The sequence below is a fragment of the Loxodonta africana genome, chromosome 12 (assembly GCF_030014295.1).
Source record: "Loxodonta africana isolate mLoxAfr1 chromosome 12, mLoxAfr1.hap2, whole genome shotgun sequence".
Taxonomy (NCBI): Eukaryota; Metazoa; Chordata; class Mammalia; order Proboscidea; family Elephantidae; genus Loxodonta; species Loxodonta africana.
Window position 1 is genome coordinate 74,804,458 of NC_087353.1, and position 16,555 is coordinate 74,821,012.

Genomic DNA, 16,555 nt, shown 5'->3' on the forward strand with positions numbered 1-16,555 from the left:
CCCGTATGCACCTAGAGTAAGTTTAAGCTGATGCCAGCACTTCTGCCTCATAAAACTTTGTTTTTATAAAATGTGGCTCAAGAACACTTTCTTAGATACCTCAAGACTTTTTTCCTTCTTTAACCCTGATAAACGTGTATAAGTGTAGTAAGCCTAGAAATAGTTCACATATAACAACAGAGAATAGGCTAAAACATGTATGTTTAAGAACATTCAAATAAAAATACATGCGTATTTAATTTTAACAAACCTTTTGTGCTTGCAGGGCAGCTTCCCGCTGCTGCCATCGTTTATAAAGACCAAATAAGGGTGTGGCTCCATCCACCCACTGGATTAATCCTGATCTGGTTCCTAGGGGTGTTACAGAATAGTGTCGAGCATGGAAACGGGGTGTTTCCTGGCGATTAATCGTGGCAAACATGGTATTCACAATTGACAGAAATTGCATTATTCTCTCATCCAGATGTAAATCCTCCAGGCCTAAGAAAACAAAGCTAAATTAGCTAAAGCAGGTGACCAAGTGGGGTGGAACAGGATGGGGTGGGGTTGGGAGTGCAACACTTTCGGTGTCTTGAAAGCAGCAATAACACTGATTGTCATTGAAACACATTGACAGCATTACAGAACATTCTATTCAGTGATAAGGTATGAGTACTAGAGACCAGCATTATTAATTGGTTCTTAATTATTCTGCTTCTACAAGCTCACAGGCAAAGGGAGGGGAGGAACAGAAAGTCTTTCTACACATACCCTCCAACCACTGCCATTCAAAATCACATGGGAGATACATAGGCCACCTCAGGCTATTCATGACATACAGAAATTCATCTGAAACTACCCCGCCTGCCACACACAGACACACAAAGCATTAATAAACAGACTAAGGATCTTCTTAAAGACAGGGAAAGTTTTAAATTCTACCTTTGAAAAGATAAGGATAGCTCTTCCCATCGGATCCTAAAAAGAGAAGTTTCTTTGGCTTGGTCTTAGTAGGCAAGATAGTGATGGTTCCACCCACACTGTGGATTGTGACAGTGTCTCTGGCTGAGACTTCTCCAGGAAGAGCAATTTCAGTGTTAGTCATGGCAGCCAGCCATGGACTGATTTCTTCAAGACGCAAGATGTAACTTGCACGTTTCTGTGCTCTCTGTTGTAAACTCAGCATTATCTATATTTATAAGATGGGAAAAGTAAGTTTACATTATTACTAGAACACTTAATTTTATTTCACATTCAATCTGGCATAAAAGTAAACCGAAAGACCAAAAAATACCTTTTGGTCTAGTTCATATATTTATGAATATCACATATTTGGGTCATGAGGGGAAAGAGAAAACACAGTATGGTGATGAGCTCTAGTGATTTCTTTCTGTTTGTTAAGATCCCTCCCTCCTCCTCCATCCAAACAAGCAACGAAAATACCATAGGAGGAAGGAAATCATTGCTGTGATCACCAAATTTTGGGCTTTTATCAAATTAATATTCCCCACTGCTAAGCTATGCCTGAACAATGCCAAAACAAGTCAATTCATCCCTTGCAATAGGGCAAAATATACAGCCAGTTGTTGGCTGATAGTGGACACCCTTAGGAAGCGACTTGAAAAGTTATTAACATGAAATTACAAGAAAAAACAAGGCTCAATCTACTCTTAAGTGGATTTAGAAATCTCGTTCAGAAGAGAGTTAAAATAATCGGCCCTTCAATCAATGAACTCTGGGCTCTGCTTTCATGTGAAAATTGTAAAGCAATCCTCGAGAAGCTTTGTTCATAAAAGGAACAACTAGAAACATCCCAAATATCCACTGAGAATGGATAAACTGTAGTACTTTCAGCTTCACACAAAATGTGGGAGAATCATTAAAAAACATAATACTATTCAAAAAAAATATGTTAGTAAGAAAACACACACAGAGGATAGCTCATTTATAGGAAGTTCAAAAACAGGCAGAAACTAAACAATATTATCATTTAAGATACATACATAAAGTCCTAACTACTACTTTTTTTTTTTTTTTAAGTAGGTAATGATTAATTCCCAACAGCAGCTGAGGAGAAGGTATGGCTACGGAAGGACATACGGGGCTTCCAAAAAGTTTTGTTTGTTTAGCTAGTTCAATTTCTGTTTTCAGCTCTACTATAGCTACAAGGCAAGGGATACAGATATTCTTTATAATTTTTTAATTATTCTTTAAAATGACACAACCATCATAAAATTTTTTCTCTATTATTTATTTCATATGTATACACACGCGCAGACACACACACACACACACACACAGGCTTTAAAAAGTATTCCTCCTGTCTCCTCCTCTGGCTTTCTTGGGTGATTTACTGAGAAGCAGCACAGGCAAAGAAGCAAGAAACTGGTGTTAGCCTACAAAGAAGCTGGAATTTGGGCTGAGCACACAAAATCAAGTTTATCCTTTCTGTTCACTGTCTTGTGCTTCTAGCTAGTTGCTTTGAATTTAGCAGTTTGCATCTGTGATAGTTAAAGTTTGCTGTACATTTTTTTTTCTATATTGTGTGTTCTAATAGTTTTCTCATTTCTAAAGTTCATTAAAAAAAAACCAGTTGGGAGCAATAAAGGTAAGGGATTAAGGAATCAGGAAAAGAAAAAACTGCAGGGTAGTAAATATTGGCTCTCCCAACTAATGGGATACTGCTGTAACAGACAAAACCAAAGGGAATATAGAATTACAGGGAACAAAACAAAAACGGTACTGATTTTTCAAATATTTAAATACATGAATCATCTGTAAGTAAAATTAATTTCAAAACAAAGTATTTGTAAAAATTAATTTTGTTATGTTTTTTGTCTGCTAGAAATATTGAATACTGCCCCTTCCCCCAAAGAAAAATTATATAAGCACAAGACTAAATTTCTTAATCTTTTAAAAGAAGAACAGCAGAAATACTTAATCTCCCGCAGACCAACATTTAGCTCAAGGCCAGAGCCCCTTCCTTGGCTAATTTCTTGAAGTGAACCTTCCTTCACTCACGAGAGAGTACAACATTTGCCACCCACTCACTCTCCCACTGCTCCCCTTAAAAGTTCTCAAAATGAAGACAACACCTTTCTCTGCATTGCTTGTAACCAACTGGTCATGGGCTGCCTTCCATGGGCTTCCGGAACCTTCTCTTATGCCTCCAGTAAGGAAAGTCCACCTATTTCAACTTTGTACCCTGTAGGAAATTTTCCATTTTAGAAGCATTAGTGAGATTTTTCTGTACCTCTTTAAATGGAATCCAGCTGCTTCCTGGCTTTGCAGGGTTTGACGGTGTCTTCAACTTTTCTAGGGCATTTTCAATTGCATCACCATAGTTGTCCTGAAACCATTTTTCGTGGGGTGTTTCCGCAGGGGCCGCCGTGATGCTCTTCACATGCTCCAAAGCAAACACAATGGGCTTCATCAAAGCTGTGTGCTTCTCCCGCATGATCGCGATTTTCTCTTCTCTGGCCAGGGAGACGTTTTTATTCAGAAGCTTATCTTACATTAAAGAGTCTTACACACACACACACACACACACAACATGTTAAATGTATCAAGTATAAGTAAACAGTATCAAAGAATAAGTCTAAAGTAACAAAGAATCACCAAAGTAACTTACTAACATCAACCAAAAAAACCCACTGACAGTCGAGTGGATTCTGACTCATAGCAACCCTATAGGACAGAATAGCATCATCCCAGAAGGTTTCCAAGATTGTAAATCTTTATGGAAGCAGACTGCTGGTGGGTTCGAACCACCAACCTTTAGCAGCCAAGCACTTAACCACTGCGCCACCAGAGCTCTTCACTTAGCACTGTAAAAAATCAGGCACAGAAAAGCAACAGCTTCATTTTCTGAGTAGAGATGTATGAAAACATACTTGCGTAAGGTGTTGTTGTTCTGGACCCTCTTCACCTCATCTTCAAGCTGCTGAATTCGTCTCAGGACATACATGTGTTGCTGTAACAGAACTCCCAACCAGAGCTCGTCCCAGAGAACCGTGACCCGGCGCAGCTCAGCCACGAGCATCTGAACCTGCATACACAGCACAGCCACATGGGCTCAGCTACAGCTCTAACACAGCACCGTGCTGCACACACTGGGCATTACAAGTTAGGTGTGTGCATCCTGTTCACTCTACAGTCACAGAACCCTGGAATCAGTGATTCTATCAATACAGGTTTGTAAAACCAATATTGATTATTCCAAAATTTTGTTCCTCAAATGTCATTTCTGTAACAGTTTTTGTGGGAGGCTTTTCTGGGGGAAAGAGAGTTACAATAAAAATTGTTTTAAACATATAAAGTTTTAAAAAAAAAAAAAGATAAGGTTTCTAGTTTTTTGGGTTCTTTTACCTGTAGCACCATAGTAGGGTTTGCAGAGGACAGTTTATCTACAATTTTGCTGTAGCAATCCTGCATCATGGCTTGGTCTTCATTTAGTCCACTTTTTGGCTCATCCTTACTGCTATCCTGAGAAGCAGGAGGACTTCCACCCTCACATTCAGAAACTAGTAATTCTTCTCCTTGAATATTGCCAAGCAAAGTGGGGATTGCAGAAGAGAACTTATTTCCTATAACAAAAGGGAAGAAGAATAAGGTATACTTGGACTGTTTCTCCCAGGTGAACACGCTGTGTTAGGGAGAACGATAATCTATTCCACTCCTGAAGTACTCGTGTAACTAGCTTGCCTTCCGTGCATTAAATTCACCAAAGATTGTGAACATTCTGCATTTTTACAAGTTGAGCTGACTATTTTATTTGTTGATATAAGGCAATGGAAGAGAAACGTGAAAAAGATAATGTGTCTATAACAAAGTGTTCTACCAGCCAGAATCCAGGAGTTGGAGCCACATATACATGAGGTTTCAATCCTTATCTGCCATTTACTCAGCTCAGTGAAGCTGAGGGAGTTATTCAATCTCTCCAAGCCTTAGGGGGTTATTGTAAGGACTGAAGATAAAAGGTAAAGAAAGCAGCTACTCATTCAATAAAGGTCAATTATTTCTATCAAAAAAAATTACAAACAACTGACATGAAGTACAAAAAACACTACCTAACAAAAATTATTTGTATGACAACTTATAAGTAAAGTATCAGTATTTTAATATTCCATACCTGAAGCCTGGGATTCACTACTAAGAGATATGGTACCCACTATTGCAGGATACAATATGAGATGTGGAGAGTCCTGAGCCACACGGCAGAGAAGGTTGCAAATACTTTGGCGCACATACACTTCAGGGTGGTTTAAGCGTGAGAAAAGCTGTGGAATAATTCCTTCGGGATAAGAAGAAAGATGCTTAAAGTTATTAAAACTGCTCAAACAGTAGGTGCAAAAGGGTAAAACTTGATGTGCGTCAGCATCCACATGAGTCCTAAGGACCTCAAATTTCTCCCTATAAAAACAAGGTACCATACACAATAGTTCCTGATTTACAAGTTTGATTCAGGTACAGGGCCGTAATCAATATCCAGAGCAAATCAAAAATGCTCTAGAGAAATGTATTTTCTTTGAATGCCTGTAAAAGGCGGCAAATTATAGGCAATTTTTAAAAAGGGTATATAACCTTTTTGGAAATTATTTTCAGTACCTGTTCCAATTTTTTTTTTCTTTAATGTAAAAAGCTGCTGCCTTTTCACCTCTTGTTCCTCAAAAAGTGGGAGAAAAGGTCTTACTGGTCTAACAAGCAGTCTAGGGTACTCTATGAACTAATGGGGCTATTCTTCAGCACATTCTTATGATTTTATAGATCCTGTCCAGAAATAATTTCTACTGAAACATCTGGTTTAGACTTTCACCTCTCCACGGAGCGGTAGGTGTTCTTTCCAAGCCACGCTCCAGGAACTGCCTCAACTCGCCAGCGTGCTTAACAAGCAGCCGCAGCAATCGTAGTGTTGCCATCACAATCACATCATCAGTGCTCTGCTCTGCTCTATTACTTAAATGTAGCCTGGGGTCATCTTCGTCTAAAGGAACCTAAGGGAAGAAACGAGAAATCACAATTTGGAATACTGATTGTGGTCTACTGGGAAAGAAATCCCAAGTAAAATTTTTTTTTAAACAGCACAACGTGCTACCTACCTGGCCCGCATTGAGTTTAAGGAAAGTAAAATACGCGCTGCAAGACAGTTTATACAGGCTGAAGATTCGATCTACAACTTTCCTCCATACTTTAATAACTCCTTCTGTTGCACTTTCGTCAAGTTCTGAGAGCCATGGGCAGCTTGAAATTAACTGGCGCCAGATAACATCAACCATATCATCTTCCTCGTTGTCTTCACTTTCTGTTATCTGAAGCGTTATGTCTTCATCCTGAAGAAAATGCCATCTTTAACACAAACTGAACAGGGATAAAGCTACGTGGTTTTACTGTCATATGAAAGCATTTTTCTCGTTTATGAAAGACCAAGTTATCCCACATTTAGTGTTGTTAATGCTATTTCATGCTAGTATGTGTCTCCTTATGATACATTTACTAATGTAGCCAATGCAGACAGATATAAGCATTTAGCAAAGATTAAAGATGGTTTTGAGGGGTTTTTTTGTAGTTTAAATGCCTCCAACTTATAATATTCTGCCAGCAGAAATTTAAACATAATCTGCTGAAGTTTGAAGCTGAATGTACACAGAATACAGTATAGCAGACCTCACCCTTTAACAGTACAGTGCATGTACAATAACACCATTTTTGGCAGAAACTGACATACGCTGTGATCCAGAACAAGAATTGATTCAATACAGTTTACCTCAGCAAGTAACACCCATGGTTTTTGAAGGCTGGAATTAAATGCTCCATAGTTATAGCATTCTAGAATTGACAGAGCTTTGGGGCAGGAGGGGGCTGTATGTGAGTCGGACAGATCATCTAATCCACTGGGTTTTCCACTCTGGCTGTATAACAGAATCACCTAGCAAACTTAAATGTGTATGTGTACACACACAGAGGCCCCATCCAGAACATCTCAGATAAGGCTTAGGCACCAGCATATTTTAAAAGCTCCCAAGGTACTTCTAACTTACAGCTAAGCCAGGGTTGAGAATCTAACTTCTGATCACAATAGCAATTAAAAGAAAAAATTTAATTAAGATAAAATAAATTTGACCTATCTTTAACAGGACCCTAGGGAAACAAAGTGATTTCTCAAGGAATTAATCTCCTTAGAAAAATACTACAACTTGCTTTCATCTTAAAACTCAAAAAAAATTTTTTTTGAACAATAATTGCCCAAACTCCATTCAACATTTAATCAAGTACATGTGATCAATTTCCTCGAGATCGCTGGGTTAAAACTGTGATCTTGACACTATTTCCCTCCAAACACTGTATCATGTTTTCCTTGCCTGAATTCCCGCTGGCCGACATACAGCCTGTCCAAGGATACCATATATCCTCTCCTTTTCTTCATCAGTTATAGTGTCCGGAAGCAGATTTTGAACTTCAGATTTTTCTCTAGGCAGCAGACGAACACCTTCTCCCTGACTATAAAAATAAACAAATCATCATTATTTCTGCTACCAAAATTTTACCATATCATCAGACATTTTAAATCTCTGTTTTGCAATGCATCAGATAAATTACACATTTACACACACATACCTGGCATTGTCAACCACCTTTCTGCCCCATCTATAAGCCCAGCTAGCCAAGGCTGCCCAAGATTTGGCTACTTCAGGTGCCTGTACTGAAGACAGGTGATATAACTGTCCCAGAATGAAGTCAGGTTCTCCAACTCCAATATGCACTGCCATGGTGGAGGAAAAAAATAATAAAGGATCTCAGCAATGTTATATTCACAAATCTCTGATGGCAATTTCATTAATATTGCAGGTTTTTACTAACTGCAAGCAATCAGTAAGTTCCATGATGTTACAGTATAAAATTTTGGTAAGGCACAAATTTTAATTATATTTACCTTCTCAAATAAGCTTAGATTATCACCCAGTCAAACACATCCATGTCTTTCACGACACTGACCTTTATAAACAGCTCGGGTATGAGATGTGTTGCAGAATATCTTGCATTCTGGATTTGACTGGCTATTTCCTCATGATTAGATTCAGATTAAACATTTTGGCAAAAATAACACATAGCTGATAAGTATAAAATCTTATTCAATCACAGAGATACATGAAGTAAATATCTTTACCCCCAGTTTAGAGGTGAACAAACTGCCTGTGATAGTGCTATTTGCCAATGGAAGATTTATAATGATCAAGACATATCCCTTATGAATATCAAGACCCTACAGTACATACATTATTTTACAAGGTGTAATTAAAACCCTAGGCTTCACAACAAAATTAACGTACTTTCCCATGTTTTAAAAAAGGTTAATTATGTCCCAATCTTTAAAAATAGGACAACAATGCCTGCCATAAGAGGCATTCAAACCTTCATTGAATGAAGTAACTACCATATTTGTCAGCAGAGAAAATGCATAGGTATACAAGACATCCCAATTATAAGGGACATTTGCAAGTACAAAGTGTTCAATGATTTTTTCATCTCGCTTGTAAAGTGGAAGTGACTGAAACCAGTTTTAGTGGAGGTAAGGAGACACTCACCTGGTTCACATAAATTCAGTATTCATATACTACATTCAGTATAAAATCATAAATTCTAGATACAGAATGTCTCAAAAAATACAAAAAAAATCAAATAGTTAGAAAAATACATTAATATCAGTGAATACTAACCCATATCAGGGTTACGGTAGAAATATATTTAAATCTAAAATGTTATGGTAAAATCTTCCTCATCAACTGTATGATCTCTGACTGACACTTTCTGTTACTAGTAGGAGTGTCAGAATGTGCAAAAACTTGAATCATTCTGTAATTGCCATGCTCCACCAGTAGAGGGGAGCACAGTCTACTACTTTCTATCTCTGCGGCTTCTTGTACTGTGACTTGAAATTTTTAGATCTCTGAGGCAGGACCTTATTACCAGCAAAAACATTCTAACTCCATAAAAGCAACTTGAATCTGGAAGGCTGGAAATATGGCCTGCAAAAAGAGTTCAGTGACTTCCACGATATACTAAATTTTCATAGACAGTCTTTGTGGCAAAGTATAGCCAGCATAACTTGTAAACTTTAAAAAGAGGGGGAAAAATAACTTCTAAAATTAACATATTAAAGCTAATAAAAGAAAACCAACCTGTAGATTCGCTCTCAATCCGAGGATAGACTTCTTCCATTGTATTAACATCCACTGTATTAAGCGTCGGCAGTTCTATTAAAGTGAGTATGTTTTTAGACAAAGTAGAAAGACCTGTGAAGTTCTGTTGTTGCTGAGCTCTGTAAACCTGTTTCAGCTGCCCTGAAATTTCTTTCCATTCTGCCTGGATCCATTTAGCCAGTGTCAGAATTGACTTAGCAACTGCATACTCCGCTTTGGCAGACTTGCAGAAAGATATGGCACAAGAACTCAACATTTCCATTGCATGTGCTGACTGACCTGTATAAAAAAAAAAAAAAAAAAAACAGCACTTATAACCCTTAAAAGCAAGACTGATATTACCCCACTGTAAAATAATGAACTTTTAAAAGCACGCAAATTCAGTGATAAACAACAGTATCCGAAAACATTTCTTACTCTGATACATTGTTAACAAAACTACTTCTTTAAAAAGCAATGAATTATAAGTCAATTACAAATAATTTATTATTCAGGACTCGAATGTTCTCCAACAGCTGAAAATAAGCAACTTTTCTACTATTGCCTTGCACCATAACCAGAAATATTCATGCCTGTGATTTTTCTTATTGGTTATGTATTAACCATAATTCATTTTACTAACCTGCTGTATATAGCAATTTGGTTTTTTCAATATCGAGTTCAGGCCCCCATTTTTCATCCACTTGCCCCTGAGTTGATAGTTTTTTAAAGTGCTGGACTAAATCCTGAGCAGTGGTGGTCTTTCCCAGCTGGACCTCACTACACTGTGCCAGCAGTCTTGTTGCAAGTGACACATTCCCCCGTTTTCTAGCAAATTTTGCTGCTGTTAGGCCTAATTCCATGAGGTGACTTCTAATCGGAACTGCTTGCTCTGCAGAGAAGAAAACATTTTATTAGTCCCTGATTTTGTTACCCAGATTGCACAGAGATGTAGCCAAAAATTTCTTCCCAACTAACTCCCCCTTCCCACCACCCCCCTGAAGAGGTAACTCATATTTTCCTCATGGAATCTCTGGCAGCTATTCTATTGCTTGGCATACAATAAATAAACGTTGAATAAATGTATACAATGAAGTAGAGAAGAGTAAAACTCATTCACAGTAAGAAACTGAGTTTTTAGTTTCTGAATCTTTTTAGTAAAGTGCCTAAAGGGTAGGAACGATGCTAAGGCTAGACCATTCCACCTTCTTCTGTAAGTACCCTCTGCCCTTCCACCGTGTCATTCTCTCCTGGTTCTCCTCCTGCCTTTCTGATGAATCCTTCTCAGTCTCCTTCTCTTCCACTACCCATCCATTAAAATTGTTCATCTCATGTCAGTCCTAGGCTCTCTACTCTTCTCACTCTGCATACTCTCCCTGGACAATATCACCTGTTCCTGTGGCTTCAATTACCATATAAATGCTGATGACTCTTGAATCTTTAGCTCTAGCCCAGACCCTCAAGTTACCTCCACTCAGACATTTCAAGAGCACTTAAACCTGTGTCAAGTTGGACTCGTTTTCCACCATCCTCTAAACTGTTTATATTTCTCCTCATTTGCCCTTCTCAGTTGAAAAGCACATGATTCACCTGGCACCAGCAAGTGTCTAGTAGTCATCCTAAGCTTTTCCTTCAACCCTCATATCCCATCTGCTTTTTTCTATCCCAAAGGCTACTACTACTCTCATTACCTTTACTGGGGACTTCGGTCTAATTTATCCTCCTAATTAATCCCATCTCCAACCCGTAGCTGATCTTACACAAAGGTAAACGTGAACATTTACCTACCTTCCTTGTTTATGGCTTCTCACTGCCCGTCTGAAAAAGCCCAAATTCCTCAATTTAGCTTGTAAAGCCCTGATGCCTTGCATTCCATTCCAATCTCAATCTCACACAGCTTCATCTCTCCCCTACTCTCTTTCTTAGGTGAACTAAGTCATCTAAGAATTTTTGGTTATTTTCTTCACACTTGATGTTTTTTCTAAGTCAATCTGCCTTCTTTCTCATCTCCACCTCCCTCGGGTCTCAGCTTAACTGTTACTTTCTCCCCCAGGCACTTTAGTCTAGAGGCCCAGGATTGCACCAGATGTTTTTGTTATATGTTCTTTTAGCACCATGCATTTGTGCTCCCATTCAGCACACCGTATGGTTTCTCGTTTAATGTCAGTTTTCTCTGATAGACTCCAGAATCCCCCTGGTTCTAGGAATGCAGAAAAGAGGCTTGTCTTGTTCATCATTGTATCCCAACACCGAGCAGAGTATATGGCATAACACGTATCTAAAAATCCTGCATGGAGTTGTACCTCTGAATTTAACTGCTAAGTTACTGACATTTTCTTCTCTGTTTTAAAATGTGTTTGATATAGGAAGGATGGAAAAGGAGATGATGATACTCAAAGCCCTATTATATGCCATGCTCTGTGCTAGAGTGTTTATATCCATTGCATCATCTCATATAACCCTCACAAGAATCTCATGGGTAGGGCAATCCCCGTAATACTGAGAAGGAAAGTGACTCAGAAGTTTAATGACTTGCTCTGTTGTTGCGTGCTGTCAAGTCTATTCTGACTCACGTCAACCCTATAAGACAAAGGGTAGAACTGCCCCACTGGGTTTCCTAGGCTGTCATCTTTCCGGGAACAGATCGTCAGGTCTTTTCTCCCATGGAGTGGCTGGGGGATTCAAACCAATGAGCTTTTGGTTAGCAGCCGAGTGCTTAATCACTTTGCCACCAGGTCTCCTTAATGACTTCCTGTAAGGTCCCTCAATTTGCAAATACTAAGCTAGGGATCCAAACTCAAGCCTGCTTAGCAATAAAGGGACAGCTAAGTCACAGCTGCCAGTAACCACTGTTCAGTTAAAGTCCATATCCCAGCACTTAGCTTCTTTGAAACTTAATGATCAGATTTACTCAGTAACTCCAGCTACCATGTTTTCGACTAAAATTCTATAGAGTTCTGGCAACTTTTTTATTTTTGACCAATAAAGTAAATTACCAGCATTACTTTAACATGACAGGCCATTTCTTTCTCAAAAATGAGACTTATATAAATATTATTTATAAATACTAACTTTCTAGCTATTCATTTGGAGTGTTGAAAACTTAACATTCGCAGTACATTACATCTGACAAAAAAATTTGTCTCTAGATACATAAAGTCTTAGACTTAACAAGACAACCCAATAAAAACATGAGAGATTTGAGCATTTTACAAAGTAAGACACAGAATGGCTATTATGCAAATGCAAAGATGCTCAAAATCACTAATCACCAGGAAAATGCAAATAAAATGAGATACTACTACATACCCACTTCAATAATTAAAAAAGACCAAAAACACCAAGGATGTGGAGCAGCCGGAAGTTTCATAAGTTGCCAGAAGGAATGCAAAATGTACAACCACTTTGTAAGAATCTGTTGAACTGTTTTGAAAGTTAAACCATATGAACCCAACCAGTCCACTCCTAGGCATTTACCCAACAGAAATTAAATTTTATGTCCACCCAAAGACTTGTACATAAATGTTCACAACAGCTTTGTATGTTAACAGGCCAAATCCATCAAGGGGTGAATAAACATACTGTACACTTTATCCATACAATGGATTTCTACTCAGCAATAAGAAAGACCACAGTACCGATACACACAACACGGATGAATCTTAAAAATATCATGCTGAGCAAGAAAAGCCAGACACAAGAGTGCATACTATATGATCCCATTCATAAGAACTTCAACAGAGACAACTATGATATAAAGCTCATCAGTGACTGCCCAGGGCACGGGTAGATGGGCAAGATGGCTGAGATGAGGGACAGGGAACCTGCTGGGGTGAAAGAAATGTTCTGTATCTTGCCTGGATTGGTGGTTACACAGGTGTATATATCTTTGTCAAAACTCATCGAACTGTACACTTAAAACGTGTAAATTTTATCTCAATAAAGCCAATTTTAAAAAAAAGAAACAAACCTAGTTACCTTTTATTTTCTCCAACAACTGACTCTGGTACATGGTATATCTCAATGCCTGCATCCATGGCCTCACATCATGCTGCTTACATGAACGCAAAGCTTCGCTGAAGAGTGGAATAAGACAGTCCTGCCACAGAAAAACAAAAACGACCTAATGTAAGATAGGCTCCTTATATGTTTGTAGGATGAGTTCAGTTAAAGCATACTGCTAATGAGTCCAAGACTCCACATCCATGTAAGTCAGTTACTTCAGACCCAATCCAGGCTTATCTATTAAACTCTCCTTTTTTCATCACGAAGTTTCTAATCACAAAATGGAAGCACAGAATAACTACAAAAGAAAACCTTATTTTTGGCACCCCCCAAAAATCTTTTAAACATTAAGTCCAATCTATCATAATATTATCAATAAAGCAATTAAAAAAAAAAATAAGCATTGCAATTTACTATAAAGCAGGAGCTAAATTATAGATAACATAAAAACTACTGCTTTATAATCAGATTCTGAGATTATAATTCCTTTGGGAAGGCCCCAACTTTGGTTTAACTTTACCTTTTTGGGGGCAAGGGAACCTATATTTTGGTCAATCATAAAAATATCTGCCTAAGGAAAATATGTTGACATATCCTCCCAAACCCCAGCTCAAAAAGAAAAAATTTCTCTTTAATCTCTTAGAAAGAACAATGGTTATTTTCTACACCAGAAGTTGTACCTGTCACTATCCTTTCAAAGAGGAATAAGGTATCTCATTTGAAGGCAAAAATTAAGCAATTAGCCACCTTTGAGGTTATGCACTTCACATGAAAATTTGCCTGAAAGTGGCATTTGAGATTCCGGATTTACTGGCTTTCCCAACTACAAATGTTATTTCAAAAAACTCTTTGTTCCATACCAGTGTTAGCTAGAATATGCTTTTAAAAATGCACATACACACACCTCTGTTGAAAGTCTGTTAGAAACTGTGTTCTCCAAAGCAGATGAGCAATACAGCTGTAAGGTGCTCAGAACTGGCAGAGACTGTGAAACCGTTAAAGTGGAAAGTCTCAGTGGTCCAATAGCTATGCGAGAGGTTTGCTTCAAGTACTTTACCACGTTTCTGAAACAAAATGTTTATGGTCAATTAAAAAATGCGATTTTTCAATTTGTAACCACTGACGGGATAAAGCATTTGGTAAGATGCTACCAACAGCGGTGTCCAAAGGGGTGAGGGGGGAATAAAAGGAACAGCCTGCTCTTTAATAAAATGATACGAGCAAGTCGAGACATTTGCTTTTGGAAATTTTTACATTTTACCTGGTTCTGACCCCAGTTTATGTAGGCAAGTGGTATTCACATATCATAAGACCCCCACAACTAAAATGGAAGCTATGAGGACTAGCATTGTAGTCATCTGGTGTACTCCCTGTCCCCCGGCCAAGTATAGAGATCTATCATACTCTGTCACATTCAGATCTATCACATTCACCTCCTGAAGATGAAACTTACTCAGTTATAGACTGCCACTTCTGATCTTGTTCTATATGGTTTAAAGCAGTTGCCAAACAAACAGAGCTTCTCAACAACTGAACTTCAATGGATTTCTGAAGTTCCCTTGGATCAGGACTTAACATGTTAGGAAGCAGTTTTTTCATATCTACAGGAAGTTAAATAAATTTCATTAATTTGCTTTTATGTATAAGACTGATAAGGTATTTGGACAGTATTTAAAATAATGCCATTTAAAATACTGAAAATGAGAATGTGCCTTCATATTTAAATTGAGACAGCTGAACCACTGCGATTAAACATTTCCTATAGCTGTATGAAAATTATACTCCTAGACACCCAAAAATCAGCTGACTTCACAGGCTCAAAAATCAATAAACAAACTGCTATTTAAGTGGGCAAATCTAGACCTACATTGGCAAACCTTACTGAATGGAGCAAATCAATGTTAATACACAGAACGCTCACACTACCATATTTTTTTGCAACTAACACACCCATGTAAATAACGCGCCCACACATATAACACGTGGCATAGCTCGCTTACGAAAATAGCGGGCGGTGGGGAAGAGGTTGTGTGGTTGGCAAAATCTGTATAACCTGTGCATTACTTGCATTAAAATATGGTAACTTTAGATAATTTTCAAAATGTTCCAGCTGTGATAAAGAAGTTAATGAACCACATCAAGTTACCAATCAAGACTTCAAATTATCAAAAAAAAAAATTTTTCAGCTTAAACACTACTTTGTAAAATCTTAAATGTTAATGTAGCCTTCTTTAGCTTGGGAAATTTTAAACTGGTTTTCATTTGCCAGATCAAGTGCATAGAAGTCTTAAGTTTGTTATTCACAGGGACAATACCTCTCAGATTTTTCAGTAAAATACACTAACCTAAAAATTTTAAATAACTTATTGGTAAAAATAATTAAAATTTTTCTCAAATACCTATTTTTTCTTTTGATCCTACAGCAAGTAGATTGATATTTTCTCCTGGCAACAATTCTAATTGCTCAGTACATTCAACGAATTCTCCAGACTCAAAACTGCTTAGTGATCTGTAATTAAAATATTGGTTAGCTCATTTTAAAAAGTATTACACTGTATCCAGCTTATGGCACCATTCAAAGAAGTAGAACAAATTCGGGGGGGGTGGGGGGACACAGTACAGTTACACCATCTTCTTTTGAAGAAGTTCCTTCCATCCATGCTACTATTTTTATTTTGATGTTAACTATTATCTTGATAAGCACTAAAACTACAGTGACAAATCAGAAAGTCACAGCTGCAGGCATCTAGCTAAGCTTCTTCCAGGTCTCCTTCCTCTTTTTGCCTGCTGCAGCAGCCTGTTATCGCTCTGGGCCTGTCCAACATGGACAGTAGACCTCTGCAGGGTAACCTCTCCTAGCTACATCTAAACTCCCTGCACTACTTTATACCTTACCTAAAGTATAAAAGCCCGCGTAGTTCTCCTACCCTACCATCTCAATCTTCTACCCTAGTCTTGCCTTCTTTGACTGCTGGCCTCCTTCCCTCTCTCCCTTTTTCATTGTGTTCTATGGAACCTGTTTCTCTTCTTTCAAAGAATTCTTCCTTTGCATTTTCTCACCTTATCTTAAAAATGATACTGCCTCTAAAACTCTTACCTATTATCCCTGCAGTATCAATGCCAGGATGGGGGTCTGCTCCCATTTCTACATCTGGTCTCCAATCATGAGGTTTCTCAATCTCTCTTTTCCATCAGTTTACCTGCCCCTCTCACTGTGTCACTTCCTTTACAACTCAGCCTGGATCTAGCACTGGAAATGTACATCACTTGGCTTACTCTATGCCTGCTTTCACCTTAATACTCCCTAACTCTAAATGAATATAACCACCAGCTTCTCAGGGGAGTTGAGGTTTGGTGACCAACACATTGTTTCTGCGACTATGGAGTCTTGAGTT

The 16,555-nt window shown here is 38.1% G+C and overlaps 1 protein-coding gene across 6 annotated transcripts in view; it reads right to left on the reverse strand.

Annotated features, from left to right (window-relative positions):
• SMG1 (SMG1 nonsense mediated mRNA decay associated PI3K related kinase) overlaps positions 1 to 16,555 on the reverse strand; it is a 104,156-nt gene that overhangs the window by 29,745 nt on the left and 57,856 nt on the right. For all 6 annotated transcript variants that reach the window (XM_023558795.2, XM_064295637.1, XM_023558794.2 and 3 more), the window contains 16 exons: positions 15,560 to 15,669; positions 14,614 to 14,761; positions 14,065 to 14,224; positions 13,134 to 13,254; positions 9,799 to 10,047; positions 9,156 to 9,455; positions 7,594 to 7,738; positions 7,338 to 7,476; positions 6,078 to 6,308; positions 5,795 to 5,972; positions 5,111 to 5,272; positions 4,348 to 4,565; positions 3,873 to 4,027; positions 3,233 to 3,455; positions 922 to 1,168; positions 251 to 480 (listed from right to left, as the gene is read on the reverse strand). In XM_023558795.2, the coding sequence (XP_023414563.1) occupies positions 251 to 480; positions 922 to 1,168; positions 3,233 to 3,455; positions 3,873 to 4,027; positions 4,348 to 4,565; positions 5,111 to 5,272; positions 5,795 to 5,972; positions 6,078 to 6,308; positions 7,338 to 7,476; positions 7,594 to 7,738; positions 9,156 to 9,455; positions 9,799 to 10,047; positions 13,134 to 13,254; positions 14,065 to 14,224; positions 14,614 to 14,761; positions 15,560 to 15,669 (3,016 nt within the window). The remainder of the gene's footprint in view (positions 1 to 250; positions 481 to 921; positions 1,169 to 3,232; positions 3,456 to 3,872; positions 4,028 to 4,347; positions 4,566 to 5,110; positions 5,273 to 5,794; positions 5,973 to 6,077; positions 6,309 to 7,337; positions 7,477 to 7,593; positions 7,739 to 9,155; positions 9,456 to 9,798; positions 10,048 to 13,133; positions 13,255 to 14,064; positions 14,225 to 14,613; positions 14,762 to 15,559; positions 15,670 to 16,555) is intronic.